The sequence below is a fragment of the Heterodontus francisci genome, chromosome 5 (assembly GCF_036365525.1).
Source record: "Heterodontus francisci isolate sHetFra1 chromosome 5, sHetFra1.hap1, whole genome shotgun sequence".
Classification (NCBI taxonomy): Eukaryota; Metazoa; Chordata; class Chondrichthyes; order Heterodontiformes; family Heterodontidae; genus Heterodontus; species Heterodontus francisci.
In genome coordinates, this window is record NC_090375.1 from 103736395 (window position 1) to 103755448 (window position 19054).

At 45.1% G+C, this 19054-nt stretch overlaps 1 protein-coding gene across 1 annotated transcript in view; it reads left to right on the forward strand.

The window, feature by feature from the left end:
- The window catches only part of LOC137370268 (uncharacterized), a 70265-nt gene that overhangs the window by 21783 nt on the left and 29428 nt on the right, over positions 1-19054 (forward strand). The window contains exons 3-7 of the mRNA XM_068032648.1: positions 3291-3347; positions 3436-3587; positions 12063-12297; positions 17339-17487; positions 17597-17672. Of these exons, the coding sequence (XP_067888749.1) occupies positions 3291-3347; positions 3436-3587; positions 12063-12297; positions 17339-17487; positions 17597-17672 (669 nt within the window). The remainder of the gene's footprint in view (positions 1-3290; positions 3348-3435; positions 3588-12062; positions 12298-17338; positions 17488-17596; positions 17673-19054) is intronic.

Sequence of the window (19054 nt, forward strand, 5' to 3'; positions counted from 1 at the left end):
GGTCGGGGTTCCTCAGAGCCGCTGAAGCAGGGTTCCTCTTGCCTTTCAAGCCCAGTGTCAGGACCCCCACCACCTCCATAAAATCCAGCCCTCGAGTCCTGAGTTCATCTGTGTGGAACGTAGCCTCTTCCTCCTCATTAGCTTCAAAGGGAAATATTCGCACTAGGAAATCCATATCCTCAATGCAAAGTATACCTTGAATAGTGATAAGGAAACTGGCAATTAAACCGTACGAAAGAGATTGATACGCAGGCAATGCAACACTAAACATCAGTCACAGCACAGAAAAATGGCCTCTTTCATGTGGTATCTGTCTCAAAGCGAACTTACTACAACTCATACAGCTGCTTACATGGTGGGATAATTATTTGGGGCAGAAGTTGTGGAAAATGGGCCTGTGGAGGGTTGTCAATGCCCCTGAAACTTAATTTATTTCCAACAGTTTGGGCTGCCGGCAGGCCTTAAAGGGCTGGTAATTTTTGGGAGGATAATCATGTTGCAGTTTTTTTGTGACAATTTTTAGGCAGTAGCCTTTAAGAAGCTATTTTACTCCATTTTATACCTTAGTGTTTCCCCAAAACAAGTGATAATTCAGAGGAAATTCCGACACTAGGTTGGAAAAGACACACAGGAGTCAGCATCAAGGGGAAGAACAGTGTGAAAAAACAGCAGGACATTATTATCATTTAGTAACAAAAATGTTCAATCATTGGTGGAATATGTGAAGATTGATTTGAGGACAAAGTGGTGGAAGGCTTGTCAGTATGAGTAGCAGAATGTTTTCCAAATGATAGTTGTGAAAAATTGCCACATGTCAACATATAAATGAAATGATATATTTGCCAAAGGCACATCATGAAAGCCGGACAGGTTTTGTAGTAGGCACAGATCTTACTTAGCTGAAGGTGTTCCTTATAAGCTCTGCAGTACATACTCTTTCTCAAACATGGCTTCATCTACCTGCTGAAATAGGTCAACTTTCTCATTTTTAAAAAGCAAGTTGTATCTGACAAGTTTAACAGATGTACTTGAGGGAAAAAACAGAGCATATTGATAAAGGAAATGCAGTGGATGCTGAGCCCATCTTTAACAAATGGAGACAAAATGGCCCCAGGTAACTATAAGCCTATTAGTTTGACATCAGTAATCGGGAAGATGCTGGAGAAAATCATTAGGGATGCAATGTATGACTTCACAGAGAAGGACAAATTAGGGACACCAAGCACTGCATCAGGAAAGGTAGATCCAGTCTTACAAATTTGGTTGTATTTTTTGAAGAAGACAAGATAGTGGATGAAGGAAGTCCAGACTTCCAGAAAGTTTTTGACAAGAAACCATCTAAGAGGCCAGAAACAGAAGGTAGCTATAGATTAATTTGGATCTGCTTGGAGACTGAGTGGTGTCCTGAGGGGACTAGCATTAAAATCGTTGCTCTTTACTATTATTAATAATGTATGTGCAAGTGTTGGAGGTACAGTCCGCAAGTTCGCAGATAATAAGATGTGTGCGAATGTCAGGACTGTAGCCAATGCTAGACTGCTTTAAGTGGATCTAGATGCTTTGGGGCATTGGGCTCATGAGTGGCAAATGATGTTTATCTTAGAAAAGTGCAGTGCTATGCATATGCACAGGATGAATATACATCAGTCACAGCTGAATATACCCTTCAGGGAAAAGCATTAAAGCAGGTGGAAAAAGAAAGAAATTGGTTCTAAAGCTTCATGAGCAATGTTGTAAAGCAATAGAGTGAATAGGATGCATTTATAGGACGATCTTCTTCTTCTTCTTTGGCCTCCTTGTCTCAAGAGACAATGGGTAAGCGCCTGGAGGTGGTCAGTGGTTTGTGAAGCAGCGCCTGGAGTGGCTATAAAGGCCAATTCTAGAGTGACAGACTCTTCCACAGGTGCTGCAGATAAAATTGGTTGTCGGGGCTGTTACACAGTTGGTTTTCCCCTTGCGCTTCTGTCTTCTTTCCTGCCGACTGCTAAGTCTCTTCGACTTGCCACACTTTAGCCCCGCCTTTATGGCTGCCCGCCAGCTCTGGCGATCACTGGCAACTGACTCCCATGACTTGTGATCAATGTCACAGAACTTCATGTCGCGTTTGCAGACATCTTTAAAGCGGAGACATGGACGGCCGATGGGTCTGATACCAGTGACGAGCTCGCTGTACAATGTGTCCTTGGGGATCCTGCCATCTTCCATGCGGCTCACATGGCAAGCCATCTCAAGCGCCGTTGGCTCAGTAGGGTGTATATGCTGGGGATGTTGGCCGCCTCAAGGACTTCTGCGTTGGAGATACGCTCCTGCCACCTGATTTATAGGACTATAAGACAAAGCTTATTATTTCATCCTTGTAAAAGACTTTGGTCAGGCTTCAATTAGAATACTGTGCACAATATTGGTCTCCTCACATGGTGGGCTTTTGTAAGGATGCAGAGAAGGGCCACTAGACTATTTTACAGTTTGAAGCAGATTAGTTATTAAGATAGGCTAAAAGAGCTGGGGTTTTACACTGTAGTGAAGTGTAGACTTAGGGATAATTTGATCAAAGTTTATAAGATTAATTGATGCTGATATTCTGAATTAGCTAGAGATCTACACCATTAACCCTGCTCCTTTCCTTTGGAGATTCCCACATCCACACTTCAATGGCAGGTGCCTGCATCACTGCAGGCACATCCAGGTATCCACTAAAGAAGTGAGTAGTAAATGCAACATTTGCCAGCCTCACCAACCCATCAACCAGAAAAGTCCTTATCTGCTCCCTTACTAGGGAGCCATAAAAATCTTTGGCCCAAAATCTTTGCGGGTCCAAGCCACATTCCTGACCTGGACCCCATGTGCATCACACTTTTGCCTGCTAGCAGGTCTGTACACTTCTCATCCAGTGTACTTCCTACCAGTTGAACCCAAGGCAGGGCTGAGGAATCTCCCATCTCAGTCTTCTTTGTGGCTTCCCACACCCCTCTGACATGCGGCAGGCAGATGTTGTGGCCCAGTGTAGCCAGGCCATTCCACCACACTCCTGTCCAGCTTATGGCAGGAGTATATCTATAGCCCCCAGACGTCTGAGGGAGATTGTACTTTTGTTGTTGTAACTCATTAAATTACTGAGGCAAAGATTTCCACTGTGTGCTAGTGTTATGATTTTGATGCACTTAGCACACAGAGAAAACCTTCCTGCTCCATCGCTAAATTCACATCGCAGAGCCTGTGAAACAAAACTGATTATGAAACTATTCAGCAAGCAAACTCACTTTAACCAAAAAAATTCTCAATTAATTTAGAACTTCAGTTAAGCAGAGAATACCAAGAACCTCCATCCTGGCAACAGCTTAAATCAGGTACATTGATGGCCAATACATATTTACTGTTTTTGTAAAATTAAAGTGGCCTGGCAATCCTTGATATTGAATGTTGCTCTTGATTCAGGTGACAAATGGAAAATCTATCTCTCAAATCTCAATGGCAATACTGTGAATAGAATTGAGTTGGAAATGGTTATATATGGAACAATGAAAAAATCTACACCTATTCCTTTGTGGACTGAACTAACGCGTTATGTGGATGTTGTAACATTTGAGGTAAGATATTAATGCATATACTGCAGAATGGTATCTGTTTTAAGACCACTGGTAAGCTGGAGTAGTGCAAGGACTGGAACGAGTATGTCCTTATATGGTACTTGTTTCTCTGAAGTAATTGTCATTTTGACTCAGCTGGTAGCACTCTTTTCTCTGAGTTATGCAGCAGAAAATGAACATATATAACAACAGCAACTTGCATTTATATAGCACCTTTGACACAGTAAAATGCCCTAAAGGTACTTCACAAAATATATAAGGGCAAATGCATCAATTTTATGTTCTCAGTGGAAAGCCACTCTAAAAAGGAGTGCAAGTCAGAGATAGGGCTACAGCACTGTACCACAAATTCTCCTACCCACACTCCCTTCAACCATGGCAAGAGTAGGGTGCTTGTGGCCAGGCCAAAGACAACGGCATTGGTCTTCCCAGTGATTTGCCAAAGGAAACTACGGATTATCCAATACTGGATATCAGACAAGAAATCTGATAACATCAAGGCAGTAGAAGGGTCAAGGGAGGTGGTGAAGTATGACATTTTTAAATTTGTTTATGGGATGTCTGTGTCACTAGCAAGGCCAACATTTATTGCCCAATCCTATCTGCCCTTAAGAAGGTTGTGCTGAGCTCCTTTCTTGAACGTCTGCAGTCCTTGTGGTGTAGGTATACCCACAGTGCTTTTAGGTAGGGTGTTCCAGGATTTTGACGTCGTAACAATGAAGGAATGGCAATATATCTCCAGGTCGGTATGGTGTGTGACTTGGAGGGGAAGTTGCAGGTGGTGGTGTTCCCATGTGCCTGCTGGCCTTGTTCTTCGAGGTAGTACAGGTCGCCAGTTCAAAAGGTGCTGCTGAAGAAGCCTTGGGGAGTCACTGCAGTGCATCTGGTAGATGATACATACGACAGTTACAGTGTACCAGTGGTGGACAGAGTGAACATTTAAGCTGGTGGATCTGATGCTAAGAAGCAGGCTGTTTTGTCCTGGATGGTGTCGGGCTTCTTGAGTGTTCTTGGAGCTGCACTCATACAGGCAAGTGAAGAGTATTCCATTACACTCCTGACTTGTGCCTTGTAGATGTTGAAAAGGCTGTGGGAAGCCAGGAGGTGAGTGACTCAGTACAGAATGCCCAACCTCTGATCTCTCATCGTCACAGTATTTAAGTGGCTGGTCCAGTTAAGTTTCTAGTTAATGTTAACCCCAAGGATGTTGACGATGGGGGATTCAGCAATGGTAATGCCATTGAATGTCAAGAGGAGATGGTTCGATTCGCTCTCGTTGAAGGTGGTCATTGCCTGCCCACTTAATGGGCCAAGCCTAAATGTAGTCCAGGTCTTGCTGCATGCTTCATTATCTGCCAAGTTGTGAATGGAACTCAACATTTTACAATCACCAGCAACATCTCCACTTCTCCACATTATGATGGGGGGAAGGTCATTAATGAAGCAGCTGCAGATGGTTGGGCCTAGGACACTATCCTGAGGAACTCCTACAGCAATGCACGAGGGCTGAGATGATTGGCCACCAAAAGCAACAACCATCTTCCTTTGTGCAAAGTATGACTCCAACCAGTGTGATGTTGTCCCCTGATTCTTATTGACTCAGTTTTAGAACCATAGTCATAGAGTCAGTTACAGCACAGCAGGAAGCCATTTGGCCCATCGAGTCCATACAAGCTTTCCACAGAGCTATGCTGTCTGTCCCACTCCCCGACCCGATCCCCATAGCCCTGTAAGTCTATTTCTCTCAGGTTGTCATCCAACGTCCTCTTGAAGTGATTGATCATCTCAGCTTCCACCACCCCTAGTGGGCAGTGAGTTCCAGGGCATTACCATCTCACTATCCCAGGCCCCAAACACTCCTTTCAGGTGCAGCAGCAATTTACTTGTACTTCTTTCAATGTAGTATACTGTATTCGCTGCTCACAATGTGGTCTCCTCTACATTGGGGAGACCAAACGCAGACTGGGTGACCGCTTTGCGGAACACCTCTGCTCAGTCCACAAGCAGGACCCCGAGCTTCCGGTTGCTTGCCATTTCAACACTTCCCCCTGCTCTCATGCTCACATCTCTGTCCTGGGATTGCTGCAGTGTTCCAGTGAACATCAACGCAAGCTCAAGGAACAGCATCTCATTTACCGATTAGGCACACTACAGCCAGCCGGACTGAACATTGAGTTCAATAATCTTAGAGCATGACTGGCCCCCCATTTTACTTTTATTTTTCGTTATTTTTTCTTTTCCTTTTTTTTGTGTTTATTTTATATTATTTTATCTTAGTTTGTTCAGTTTGCTTACCCACTGTTTTTTTTTCTTGTTTGTACTTGTGGCTGTTCAATTTTTAGTCCATTAACACCCTATCTGTACTAATGCTTTGTCTTTCAACACACCATTAACATATTATTTGCCTTTGCTCCACGACCTTCTGGTCAGCTATTCTGTGACCTTATCCTATCTACACCCTCTCCTTTGTTATGTCTTGCCCCAACCCCGCTTTACTTGCTTATAACCTTTTACATTTCTAATATTTTCAGTTCTGAAGAAGGGTCACTGACCTGAAACATTAACTCTGCTCTCTCTCCACAGATGCTGCCAGACCTGCTGAGTATTTCCAGAATTTTTTGTTTTTATTCCAGGTCATTACCACTCGCTGCGTAAAAAAGTGCTTCCTCATATTCCCCCTGCATCTTTTGCCCTAAACTTTCAATCTGTGTCCCAAACTACTTGTACCATTTATTAATGGGAACAGTTTTTCCTTGTCCAATGTATCCAAGCCTGTCATAATCTTATACACTTCTACTAAATCTCCCCTCAATCTCCTTTGTTATAAGGAAAAAACCCCCCAGCTTTTCCAACCTAACCTTCTAACTAAAATCCTCCTGGAACCACTCTGGTAATCCTCCCCTATACCCTCTCAAGGACCCTCACATCCATGTGTAGTGACTAGAACTGAACGCAATACTCTAGTTCTGGCCGAACCAGAGCGTTATAGAGATTCAGCACAACTTCCTTTTGTACTCAATGCCTCGCTTTGTTTTTTTTATTTGTTTGTGGGATGTGGGCATCGCTGGCTAAGCCAGCATTTATTACCCATCCCTAATTGCCCTTGAGAAGGTGGTGGTGAGCTTCCTTCTTGAACTGCTGAGTGCTTGGTGTGTAGGTACACCCGCAGTGCTGTTCGGAAGAGAGATCCAGGATTTTGACCCAGCAACAGTGAAGGAACGTTGATATAGTTCCAAGTCAGGATGGTGTGTGGCTTGGAGGGGAACTTGCAGGTGGTGGTCTTCCCATGCACCTGCTGCCCTGTCCTGCTAGGTGGTAGAGATTGCAGGTTTGGAAGGTGCTGTCAAATGATCCTTGATGAGTTTCTGCAGTGCATCTTGTAGATGCCACTGTGCATCAGTGGTAAATGGAGTGAATGTTGAAGGTGTTGGATGGGGTGCCAATCAAGCAGGCTGCTTTGTCTTGGATGATGTCAAGCTTCTTGAATATTCTTGGAGCTGCACCCATCCAGGCAAGTGGAGAGTATTCCATCACACTCCTGACTTGTGCCTTGTAGCTGCTGGACAGGCATTGAGGAGACAGGAGGTGAGTTACTCGCTACAGAATTCCCAGCCTCTGACCTGCTCTTGTAGCCACAGCATTTATGTGGCTGGTCCAGTTCAGTTTCTGGTCAATGGTAACCCCCAGGATGTTGATAGTGGGGGATTCAGCGATGATAATGCCATTGAACATCAAGGGGAGATGGCTAGATTCTCCTTGTTTGAGATCGTCATTGCCTGGCTTGTATGGCATGAATGTTACTTGCCACTTATCAGCCCAAGCCTGGATATTGTCCTGCTGCATTCTTCATGGACTGCTTCAATATCTGAGGAGTCGTGAATGGTGATGAACATTGTGCAATTATCAGCGAACATCCCCACTTCTGACCTTATGATTGAAGGAAGGTCATTGATGAAGCAGCTGAAGGTGGTTGGAACTAGGACACTACCCTGATGAACTCCTGGAGTGATGTCCTGGGACTGAGATAATTGACCTCCAACAACCACAAGCATCTTCCTTTGTGTTAGGTATGACTCCAACCAGCGGAGAGTTTTCCCCCTGATTCCCATTGACTCCAGTTTTGTTAGGGCTCCTTGATACCATACTCGATCAAATGCTGCCTTGATGTCAAGTTGCTCTCACCTCGCCTCTGGAGTTCAGCTCTTTTGTCCATGTTTGGACCAAGGCTGTAATGAGGTCAGGAGCTGAGTGGCCTTGGCGGAATACAAACTGAGCGTCAGTGAGCAGGTTATTGCTGAGCATGTGCCCCTTGATAGCACTATCAACGACCTCTTCCATCACTTTTCTGATGATCGGAGTAGACTGATAGGGCGGTAAATGGCCGGGTTGGATTTGTCGTACTTTTTGTGCACAGGACATACCAGGGCAATTTTCCACATTGCCAGGTAGTTGCCAGTGTTACAGCTGTACTGGAACAGCTTGGCCCGGGGCACAGCTCATTCTGGAGCACAAGTCTTCAGTACTATTGACGGAATGTTGTCAGAGACCATAGCCTTTGCAGTATCCAGCGCCTTCAGCCCAAGAAGCCCAAGATCCCATCTGCTTTACTAGCCAGCCTCTCAGTATGCCCTGCCACCTTCAAAGCTTTAAGCATGTACATTCCCAGGTCCCCCTGTTCCTGCACACTCTTCAGAACTGCGCCATTAAGTATATACTGCCTCTCCATGTTCCTTCTGCCAAAATGCATCACCTCACACTTGTCAGTATTAAATTCAATCTGCTACCTCTCTGCCCATTCTGCTGGCCTATCTATGTTCTGTTGCAGGGCCCCTTGATGTCATACCAGGTCAAATGCTGCCATGATCTCAATGGCAATCACTCTCACCTCACCTTCGGAATTTTTTTCCATGGAGCATCCTTCTACAGTTAGTTGTTTAATTATCCACCATCATTCATGATTGGTGAGGCAGCACCGAAGAGCTTTAATCTCAACCATTGGTTGTGGGATTGCTTAGCTCCATCTATAGCATGCTGCTTCCATTGTTTCACATGCAGGTAGTCCAGTGTTTTATCTTCACTTGGTTGGCACCTCATTTTTAGGTTCACCTGGTGCTATTCCTGGCATGCTCTTCCACATTTCTCATTGAACCTGTGTTGATCCCTTGGCTTGATGACAATGGTAGAGTGAAGGATATTCCGGGCCATGAGGTTTTTGATTGTGCCGGAATACAGTTCTACTGCTGGTGATGACCCATAGCACCTCATGGATGCCCAGTTTTGATCTGTTCTGAATCAGTGGTAGTGCCACACAACACGATGGAGGGTGTCCTCAGTGAAAAGATGGTACTTTGTCTCCACAAGGACTGTGCAGGGAAGTCCAACAAGTAGGTCATTTAGGACAATATCAAGTAAGTTTTTCACTCAGGTCAATTCTCTTATCACCTACCGCAATCCCTATCTGGTAGCTACGTCCTTCAGGACTTGGCCAGCTCAGTCTGTAGTGGTTCTATCAAGCCACTCTTGGTGATAAACATTGAAGTTCCCCACCCAGTTTCTGTGCTCTTGCTACCCTCAGTGCTTCTTCCAAGGAATGTTCAAGGGAGTACTGATTCAGTTGAGGGAGGGAAGTAGGTGGTAATCAACAGGAGGTTTCCTTGCACATATTTGACCTGATGCCATGAGACTGTATGGGGTCTGGAGTCAATGTTGAGGGCTCTCAGGCCACTTCCACCTAATTGTATACCACTGTACTGGTGGGAGAGGACATACCCAGGGATGGTGATGGAGGAGTCTGGGACATTGGCTGAAAAATATGGATCTGTGAGTATGATTATGTCAGGCTATTGCTTGTGTAGTCCATGGGACAGCTCTCCCAATTTGTTAGTGATGATGACTTTTCAGAGTCGACTGGGTTTGCCAAGTGGTCTATCCAGTTTGGTGATTGATCTTGATGACTTCCTTTTTATTTCCTACATTACATCAGTGACTACACTTCAAAATACTTCATTGGTTGGAAAGTATGTTCAGACATCTTGAGCTTATGAAAGGCACTATATAAATACAAGTTCTTTCTTTAATGGTGTAATCACTTCAGCACCACAATTACATGTTTTCTATTTTTTGAAGTTGGAAATTAAATTTGAAAACCAATAATTGCATCGTGTAAATAAACTGAGCAGATATATCATCACTCTCAGTCTGAAATAAATGTTTTAAGTGTGCTTAACAAGAGCAGCTAAGTAATAAACCTGTAATTATAGTGTTATAAAAAGTACGTAAATGCATGGCAAGCAACTGAGATGCTGAAAATATTTATAGACTACTAGTGACAGATGCTGTGGAAAACACAGCAGTTTTGATGAAGAGCCTCCATTTAAGAAATTAATCTAATGCTAAAGGACATGCTGTGTATTTTCAAAATGTCCTTCAGATTTTCACTTGTGCAATATATTGCATTTGTCTACATTAACTTCCATTGTTTCACCCACATTATTGGACATATTGCTCGCTCTAAAGCATGAGTACTGCTCGTTTCCCGGCAGCTGGGGAGATGAGAGAATTCAGAGATCGGATAGGTCAGGCCAACACTGCTTTTATTTTCCCCTAGGATTTCTGCGGTTCCCCAGGAGTTTGGAGAAGGACCTGCACTTGCATTAGTCAAAGGCACAGAGTTGGGATATTAGAGAGCCATATTCTTAGTCCTCTTGCCTCAATTTCCCAGGGCACTGATTTAGAGTGGCACTTCAAAAAAGCTCTGTCCCTGGACCCTCTCTCAGATTGGAGAGCATGAGGGAGCCAGACAGAAAATTGATTAAGGGGCAACAGGTAAATGATTTTTTTTTTGCAGGTCCTGTTGGATTTTAGATTGTTGAGACTTTTGTGCTTCTGTCCTGCAACAGTATCTAGAAGGCTTCCATTGCCATGGCCAACCACAGAGCTATAGGCTGCTCAGGCCTGGAGTGCTCCTGATTCCTCCATTGATTCCTGATTTAAGGGGCTCAACTTAACGCGGAGGCGGTGGCCCCCCACCCACCAGCTAGAAAGTTAGGGGCGAGCCCCTTTCCACCGGCCCGGGAAGCCACAACTTTGCGTGGCCCAAACAATTAGTTGCCTGAGGCTGGGGCTTCTGCCCCATGAGGAAGGATGTCTGCCTCCAAGAGCTGCCAACCAATCAGAGGGCCACAAGCTCTTCCGTTCCAGCAGCACCACCGGGAGCGGTGGCCACTGATTGGACTGCACCCAGCCCCAGACCCAGCCAGCGATGGAAGCCCAGAGTTCAGGTAAGTGGGATGGGATCATTGAGGTCAGTCAGGCAGGCCCTGACAAGTTGCAATGGGGTGCGTGGGTACGGCAATCAGGAGACTGGGGTAGGGGATCAAGCCGAGGAGGCCCTTTCCGCAGCAGGAACTCTTTATGGGACACAAAGTGCATGAGCAGGAGGGATGTCCCCCACCTCACCACCAGCCGCTGTCAGGCCGCCAGGATAGACAAGGCAGCCTCGCCAAATGGCGTGGGCAGCCCCCGCTGCTGGTAAAATACTAGCGGTGGCGGGAAGAGGCCTTTAAGTGGCCATTAATTAGCCAGTTAAGGGTCTCAGTTGGGCCACGGGCAGGCTGACTGCCTGACACCTACCCTGGCACTGGTAAAACAGCAGTGGAGACAGGTAGGCTACAGGCATGCTGCTTCCACCATCGCACCAAATTTTACCACCACCAGCCCGCTCCCAGAGAGGGGGAGGAGGAGGTGTAAAATTCCGGCCAAGGCACTGCTCGGGGTTGTCCTTGCTGAGGATGCAAGTGGGTCATGTTAGTGACCAAACCCAACAAATTTGAGCACACCACAATGTGTATAGATGGAGTACAGTTGAACTTGAAGTGTGCTCCAATGTTCAGAACATGAGCAAGAAGGGAATACTGGGGTCATTTTGTGTAACTCATTTTGTAGTTAACTGGTTCTTCTAGTTTAGTGTCATCTGTGAAATTAACCAGATTTTATTGAGCTTCCAAATCCAAATTGTTAATTTAAATTGGAAACAATAGGGGTCTTAACACTAATGCCCGATAATAGGAAAAACTAGTCTGCAGTGCAATTGGTATGAAAAGCATTAGGTTATAAGAGAAGTGAAAAAGGTTATATGAAATGTCAAAATTATTTGTGTTGGCATGTAAAGTAATAACTACCATTTATAGGCTTAATTGATATAATTGTGAAGTAGGAAGTCAATTTTTTATTAATGTAACAGTATTATTGGATGGTTGGTCTTGGCTGGATGTAATAATATTGATGTGTTTGCAGAAGGGATGGCCAACAAGTATTAATCATAAAAGTTATGACAATATTAATTGACTATATTGTGGTAAAATTGTGCAACATTCAAAAATGAATAGGAAATACTTGCAGTTTAAAGACACTGCCAAGATTTCATTTTAAAATAGCATAATAATATATAGCTACAACTGCACTTTGAAATTCCAGATTAATCTCCCAGAAAACATAGGCAGCCCCTGGAAGATTCGTCTAGGACTTGGAAAACCAAGCAAAAAAACAGCTTCAGCAACATCTCCAGTACTACTTCGCTATTTTAAGATGCAAAACATAACTAATCTAGCCACATTTAGCTACGCTATTAATGAAAGCCTTCCTGTATACTCTAATGGTGACAAGTGGCTTGAGTTCCCTGTAGAATGGCCACAAAAAATTGCCATGTCTGGTGAGTATACAATATCCTTGTTTTATATTAAAATAAAAGCAAAATACTGCAGATGCTGGAAATCTGAAATAAAAACAGCAAGTGCTAGAAATACTCAGCATGTTTGGCAGCATCTGTGGAGAACGAAACAGTATTATATTCCTTTCTGTCTTGTAAAGTTGCATAGCTGCATACTGTAATCATAATGGCCCTGAAATTCTGTGGGGGCTCCGCTGATCTCCTGCCATAACTCCAACCCAAGACCAATAGAACCCCCAGGGAAACAGCACAAATAGCTAAAACTGGCATTTTATGCTGCTTTCCTCAGGATTCTGCTGGTTTCCTGCTGAAATTACAGTACAATCCCGGTAGAATTTCAGGGTCAATGTTTCCAGCACTGTTTTACTTGAGACATACAGAGATCACAATCAAAAACTGCACACAAAAAGGAAGCAAATTTAGGAAGAAATCTTCATTAGCTTTAATATGGTATTAGTATTGTGTAACAAAAATAGAAAATGGTGAAGATAGTTAGCAGGTTAGGCAGCATCTGTTGAGATGTCAATTGGTGTTTCAGGTATAAACCCTTACTCGGAACTGAATGATATCACAGGTGAACAGCATTTAAAAAGGGAAATAGGGAAAAGAAAGGGAAAAACACACAATTTACTATATATACACAGGAAACATATAGGGGGTAAATTTATGCTCTCCCCTGTGGTAAGTTTGGCGGTCGAGAGAGCATAAAATCGGGTGGGATAGTGGCGGGGATGCGGGGGAGGTCCTGCCACCATCCCGCCTCCGCCAAAATTTAATCTGGGGCGGGAAGGCTGTCAATACATGCCCCTAACTGGGCAATTAATCTCCAATTAAGGGCCCCATACTGCCACAGCCGCAATTTGCCATGCGATGGGCAGCCCTGGCGCCGCACGGCAAGCACAGCACAGAAAACCATGCAGACTGCTTCCCAGCTCTGGGCGGGGCAGGAGGAAGTTGTCCCTTGTCAAAAGGCACTTAATGCCTGAACAAGGGGCCCAACATCGGGAAGGGGGAGGCCGCTGAGAGCCACCCCCTGCCCTTGCTAGCAACCCCCCTGCACCTCTCTCCCCCGTGACTACCACTCTGCGAGACCGTTCCTACCCTGACCTACCTGTGGCCTGGGTCCAGCAGCACTCCTGGGCCTCCAGTATGTGCAGCTCTGGCAGCAGTCACCACCTCTGCAGTGGTGCTGCTCAGTGGAAGAGCTGCCGGCCTCTGATTGGCTGGGAACTCTCCAAGGGCGGAATTCTTGGCAACGGGGTCCTTGATCCTGTGGAAGGCCTGCCGCTGTCCACTTAGGTGCCTGATTGGTTCTAGATTCAGCGGGCCTTCCATAAAAGAGGCAACGCAGGGATCTCAGCATCGCTTTTTTCGGACATCAAGACCCTCGTTGCCAGGATAAAATCCCGGCCATGGAATGACCTGTAAAGTGCCATGGTGGGGTTCAGAATTGGTTAAAAAGCAGATGTCATATGCACAGGAAACAAAAACAAACATGAATTAGAAAAGTTTAAGAAATAAGAGACAGGTATAAGACACTGAGGGCTGAATTTTACCGGCCCCGCGACATCGCGGGTCGCGGTGTGGGGCTGGTAAAATGCAATGGAGAGAGGCCCGCCTCGACCCGTGATGTCAAGAAGGGCCTGCTGCATATTACTGGCAGCAGCATCACAATTAGCATATGGTAAAGAGTACTTACCTTTGCTGATTATGCAGCCCGCCACCTCTCCACTGAGACTTCCGGATTTTTCGTTGAACGGGCAGCCGTCACGTGCCGTCCCGTTCACGATTTGAAAAGCCGGCGGGTTCTCAGAGGCAGAAGTTGTCGCCAGTGAAGGTAAATTCTGTTATCCAGGGGTCTCAATCTGCATTCTGAAAGGGAGGAGGTCTGGAATTACTGGAGGGAAAGCTGTGCTGGCATGAAGGGAGGTATCGTGTACCATCCCTCCGTTAACAGTGTGTGCTCTGTGTTTGTGAAGGAGCAATGGCACACTAGGCACCCTGTGTGTGGGGAGGGTGCCAGAAAGGGCAGGAGCATTAAGGTTATATGGATGGTGGGAGCAATCGATTCAGCTGGTAGGATCTTGATGTGGTCATGCTGTGCTAATTTCAAACATAGCAACAACCTGCATCGATACGGTGCCTTTAACATTGTAAAACTATGCCAAGGCAGTTCAAAGGAACATAATCATACAAAATTTGACACTGAGCCACATAAATTAGGGCAGGTAACCAAAAGCTTGGTTAAAGTAGTCAGTTTAAGGAGTAACTTACAGGGGGAGATTTGGTAGAGGTTTAGGGAGGAAATTCCAGACCTTAGGGCCTGGAGAGCTGAAGGCGCAGCAGCCAAAGGTGGAGCAAACAAAATCTGGGATACGCAAGAGGCTAGAATTGGAGGAGCAAAAGATCTTGGAGAGTTATAGGGTCGGAGGAGGTTACAAAGATAGGAATGTACAAAGCCACGGAAGGATTTGACAAAGACTGCGGATAATCTATCCCCCACAATTGCACAAAGTCAAGATTTACACTTGCCTCTGGCCACGTCTTATTGTTATGCTGCCTTATGTTTTCTTAAAAATTAGTTTGTTCCACAAGAGAGAAAACACCTGCCAAGCCTACAGTCGAAAATACATGCTATGCTCTGATGGGAATTCATTTAAGCTGTTTGTTCAAGTGAATGACCTAATATTGTCATGATGTGTAACAATTCTACGACAGGTTAGAATGCCCTCTGATTGGTTGTTTATTTGTGAGGCAAGACATCTGCCGACCCATGTGATACCGCCAGGAAGCCATAACATTTTCCTACAGGAACTTATTGTATATACAGAAGTAGAACATTACAGTAGTATACACAATCCTGACTGGTTTGCTGCTGTTGGGAAGGAGGGAAATGCATCATTGATTAAAGGGTGTGAAGCACCTAAATTGGAGGAAAATTGGGGAGAGCAGAAACTGGCTTACAATGACAGTGATAAGAACCCCTAGATTTTCAGAATAATCTGTGTGAATGTTTATTTATTTAGAGATACAGCACTGAAACAGGCCCTTCGGCCCACCAAGTCTGTGCCGACCAACAACCACCCATTTATACTAACCGTGCAGTAATCCCATATTCCTGACCACCTACCTACACTAGGGGCAATTTAGAATGGCCAATTTACCAATCAACCTGCAAGTCTTTGGCTGTGGGAGGAAACCGGAGCACCCAGCAAAAACCCACGTGGTCACAGGGAGAACTTGCAAACTCCACACAGGCAGTACCCAGAATTGAACCCAGGTCCCTCGAACTGTGAGGCTGCGGTGCTAACCACTGCGCCACTGTGTTATTGGTGGAGATAAGACCAAATAGGGATTACTCCTGAATGGAAGCTTCACAAGAGGGTGATGCAGGCGTAGGCAGTCAGTGCAATCTCAAACATCCTACAAATGACAGGACCATTCTGGAAACAGTTTAATGACTTCACAAGGTTGGCCAACATACTTCAGTCATGAGTACCCATGCATGTTCTATGAAATTACCAGAAGCATAATGCAGAAACAGACGTACATGATCTGACAGTGTAACTTAATAGATGGATGAACTTTCACAATGCACTAATAGATGGATGAACATTCACAATGCACTTGATATTCCACATACACTTCCCTATACTACCATTCCATGTGCCTTATTTCACTCCCTGAGACCAAAGGTACTAAAGCTAAGAGAAATAAAATTACAAAAGTTACAAAAAGAGTTTCTTTGAAACTTAGAGCTGAATTTTATAATCGCACCACTGAAATTGGCAGCGGGCGAAAACAATGGCGGCCTGCCCTCGCGAGTCACACATCACGGAGCCGCCAGGATCCTAAGCGCGGAGGCTCATTTAAATAACTGGGACGGGCCGCCTCCCCTTCCTCCCCCGATCACGTGGAGGGGGCAGGCTGTCCATCCCAGGCACTGGCATCAGCCGCCTGTGCACAGGCGCTGACGCTATTTTTAAAGGGCTTTGAGCTCCACCTAAAGTGCATAAACTTTAACCTAAAACCTGTTCCACCATCCCCTACACCAATGATGTTACTTTGACCCTGTTCCCCCCTCCCGCACTGAGAAACCTGCCTCCTCCCTCCTCCCTCCTCCCCACAAATGTTCCACCTCGTTTCCCTGGACGGGGATCCAGGAAGCGTGGGAGTGCTGGCCAACGGCATGAAGATCGCATTGAGACAGAAGGTGGCTGTGTAAGTATGATTAATGCATTCATCTCCATTGATTTAAATATGTAATCGGGGATCCCATCGCCAAGCGGTGGGGGGGCCGCCACGAGGCCTCGCCACCACAGACAATATCGGGCCAGGCTCTCCCCATGGCGGGACGCGTGGCGGCCTTCTCCCGAGGCATTTTCCGCCCCCCTCCACCCCGCCATGAACGCCACGTTGGGGTGTCTGTAAAATCCAGCCCTTAGTGTAAATGGCTAAATAACTCTTCCGAGCAGTTCCTGAGTCCAAACAGTGAAAAATCAATGCCCAAATAAATTTTCACAAACATACAATAAAGTTCTCCAACAAAGTGGAATCCATTTATGGGATCGTGCTTTGCTGCTCCTCATGCTGCTTTTCCCATGGTCAGGTTAGGGTCACTATTAGTGGGAAATTGTTGAGGTTACTTGGCCATGCCCACCAATCTCAATTTACATGTGACAGGGAAAGTTTAGGATGGGTCATAAATGTGTCTTTTATTTCCTGGGAGTAAAACTATGGTGGCAATTCATTAGAACACAATTACATAGTAAGATACACCACCCTACTTTTCTCTTTTCAACATTACAAAGCCATCGCAAACAGGCAGCTTTGTGAATGAAAATTCACCCTACACTTTTAAATTTAATTTTCGTTACATAGATGAAAGCTAAGAATTGAGATAATATTGAAAATTAAATATTATTTACAGCATTGTGTAACTGCAATGTATGTGTATTTATAAATACAATTTAATTGGCCTATATTTTAGTAGTGTTGGTACAATGCTACTCTTTTTTTATAGTTCTCACATATCAGATAAAGATGTACTGCAGTGCCTTTTTGGACATAGAACATCCTGCGACTGTTTCTTTGTGTTTGTATGGGGTCAATGGTGATACAGGAGACAGAAGCCTTCTCAAACCTTTACACAAAGAAACAGGAGATAGACAGGTAATTGATGCAACAGAGAGCACAAGCTTAAAAAAATTACATAATGGCTGTCTTGTTATGTCATGATACATTTTTGTTTAATATATTGATGACACATGTTCTTTTTCAGTCATATTTGTTTGAAATTAGTGCTGTGCAGCTTGGAGGACTACACACACTTGAGTTGTATATCAGCGGTATAAAGAGTAAGTTTTATTTTTGTCAACATAGAAGAATAATATATTTCTTAATTGTTTTCATATTGCCCTAATTTCTTTCACCCACAGTTTAGTCTTCATGCCACTGTTGCTAGCTACAGTGTGATTTTCACATATCTCCAATTTTTATTGTTGTGTCAGGAGGGGCTGGTGTTTGTCTTCTCCTGGCCAGTTTGCCCTCATGTCCTGAGGTGGCCTAGCCAAAATTGGTGAATTTCACACAAACAGCAGTCTCAAGTGACTCTCAGCCGAGCTTCAGTTTCATTTCAAGGTCCAATTCTCTCACAGTGGAGTCAGATTTTATGTACCAGTCTGTTTTAATCCTGAATGATTAAGAACTGATTCACATCTAGCCAGAATAGCAATTTTCCTGAGTCAGCTCGTTTACACAATTTTTCACAGCTCCAAGAGCTGATTTGGACATCTACAGGGAGGTAGGCTGCTGTTGTGATGAGAAAATTGCAATTCAGGTGAAATGGAAAGGCATACAAACAATTAAGAAGAAATGACAGAAAGAGGGTCAAGAACCCTTGCAGTCTCTGGAAAGGCTCCAAAAAATATTTCAACTCTTTGACAAGCCTTTGCTGAGGTTGAGGGGAGAGAGGGTGAAGAATTGACAGGGGAAACAAAACTAAATGTGAAGGCACATTAAGTGCATGCAAGTAATAAAGCAGCCCAGCGGACAACACAGTTTGATGGCTGCTGAACTGGAGGTCCTACTGCGTACGGTAATTTCAAAGAAGCTAATCATTTTTGTCACTGCATATTATAATCCACCACCTTCTCAAGGGCAATTAGGGATGGGTAATAAATGCTGGCCCACATCCCATGAATGAATAAAAAAACACTCCCAAGTGGTGGGCTAGGAGGCAAGGGGCCGGTAAACTGCCGGGGAGCTATGTCGGAAGGGCTTTCTGACGCAGTCCGGCTGCCAGGCCCTTTTAACAGTAGTGGGAACAGTAGTGGCTCACTGCCCTCCAACTGGAGGTAGGCGGCCAATTAAGTCAATTAAAGGCCCAATTGAGGGCCACCTTCCTGGACTGCTGGCATTTTGTCAGCAGTGGCGCGCCCGCCCCTCCCCACCCCCATGTGTGGAGGCCACCTCTTTCCCGGGGTGGCAGGTTGGGTGGTGGGGTTGCCATGACTTCTGGAAGCTCCATGGTCCAAAGGTTTACCCTCGGACTGCTGGGGCCTGCCTGCCTGACTACAGAAGAGAAAAAAGTATTGTAACTCCCTTGTGAGGGTGCCTCAAAGCCCTCTCGCTCTCCTTGCAGCCTCAGCAGTGACCACCTCTCTTGGTGGCACTGCCGATGCTGCAGAGCTGCCAGCAATTTGATTGGGCCGGCAACACGGATGGCGGGCCCGGTGGT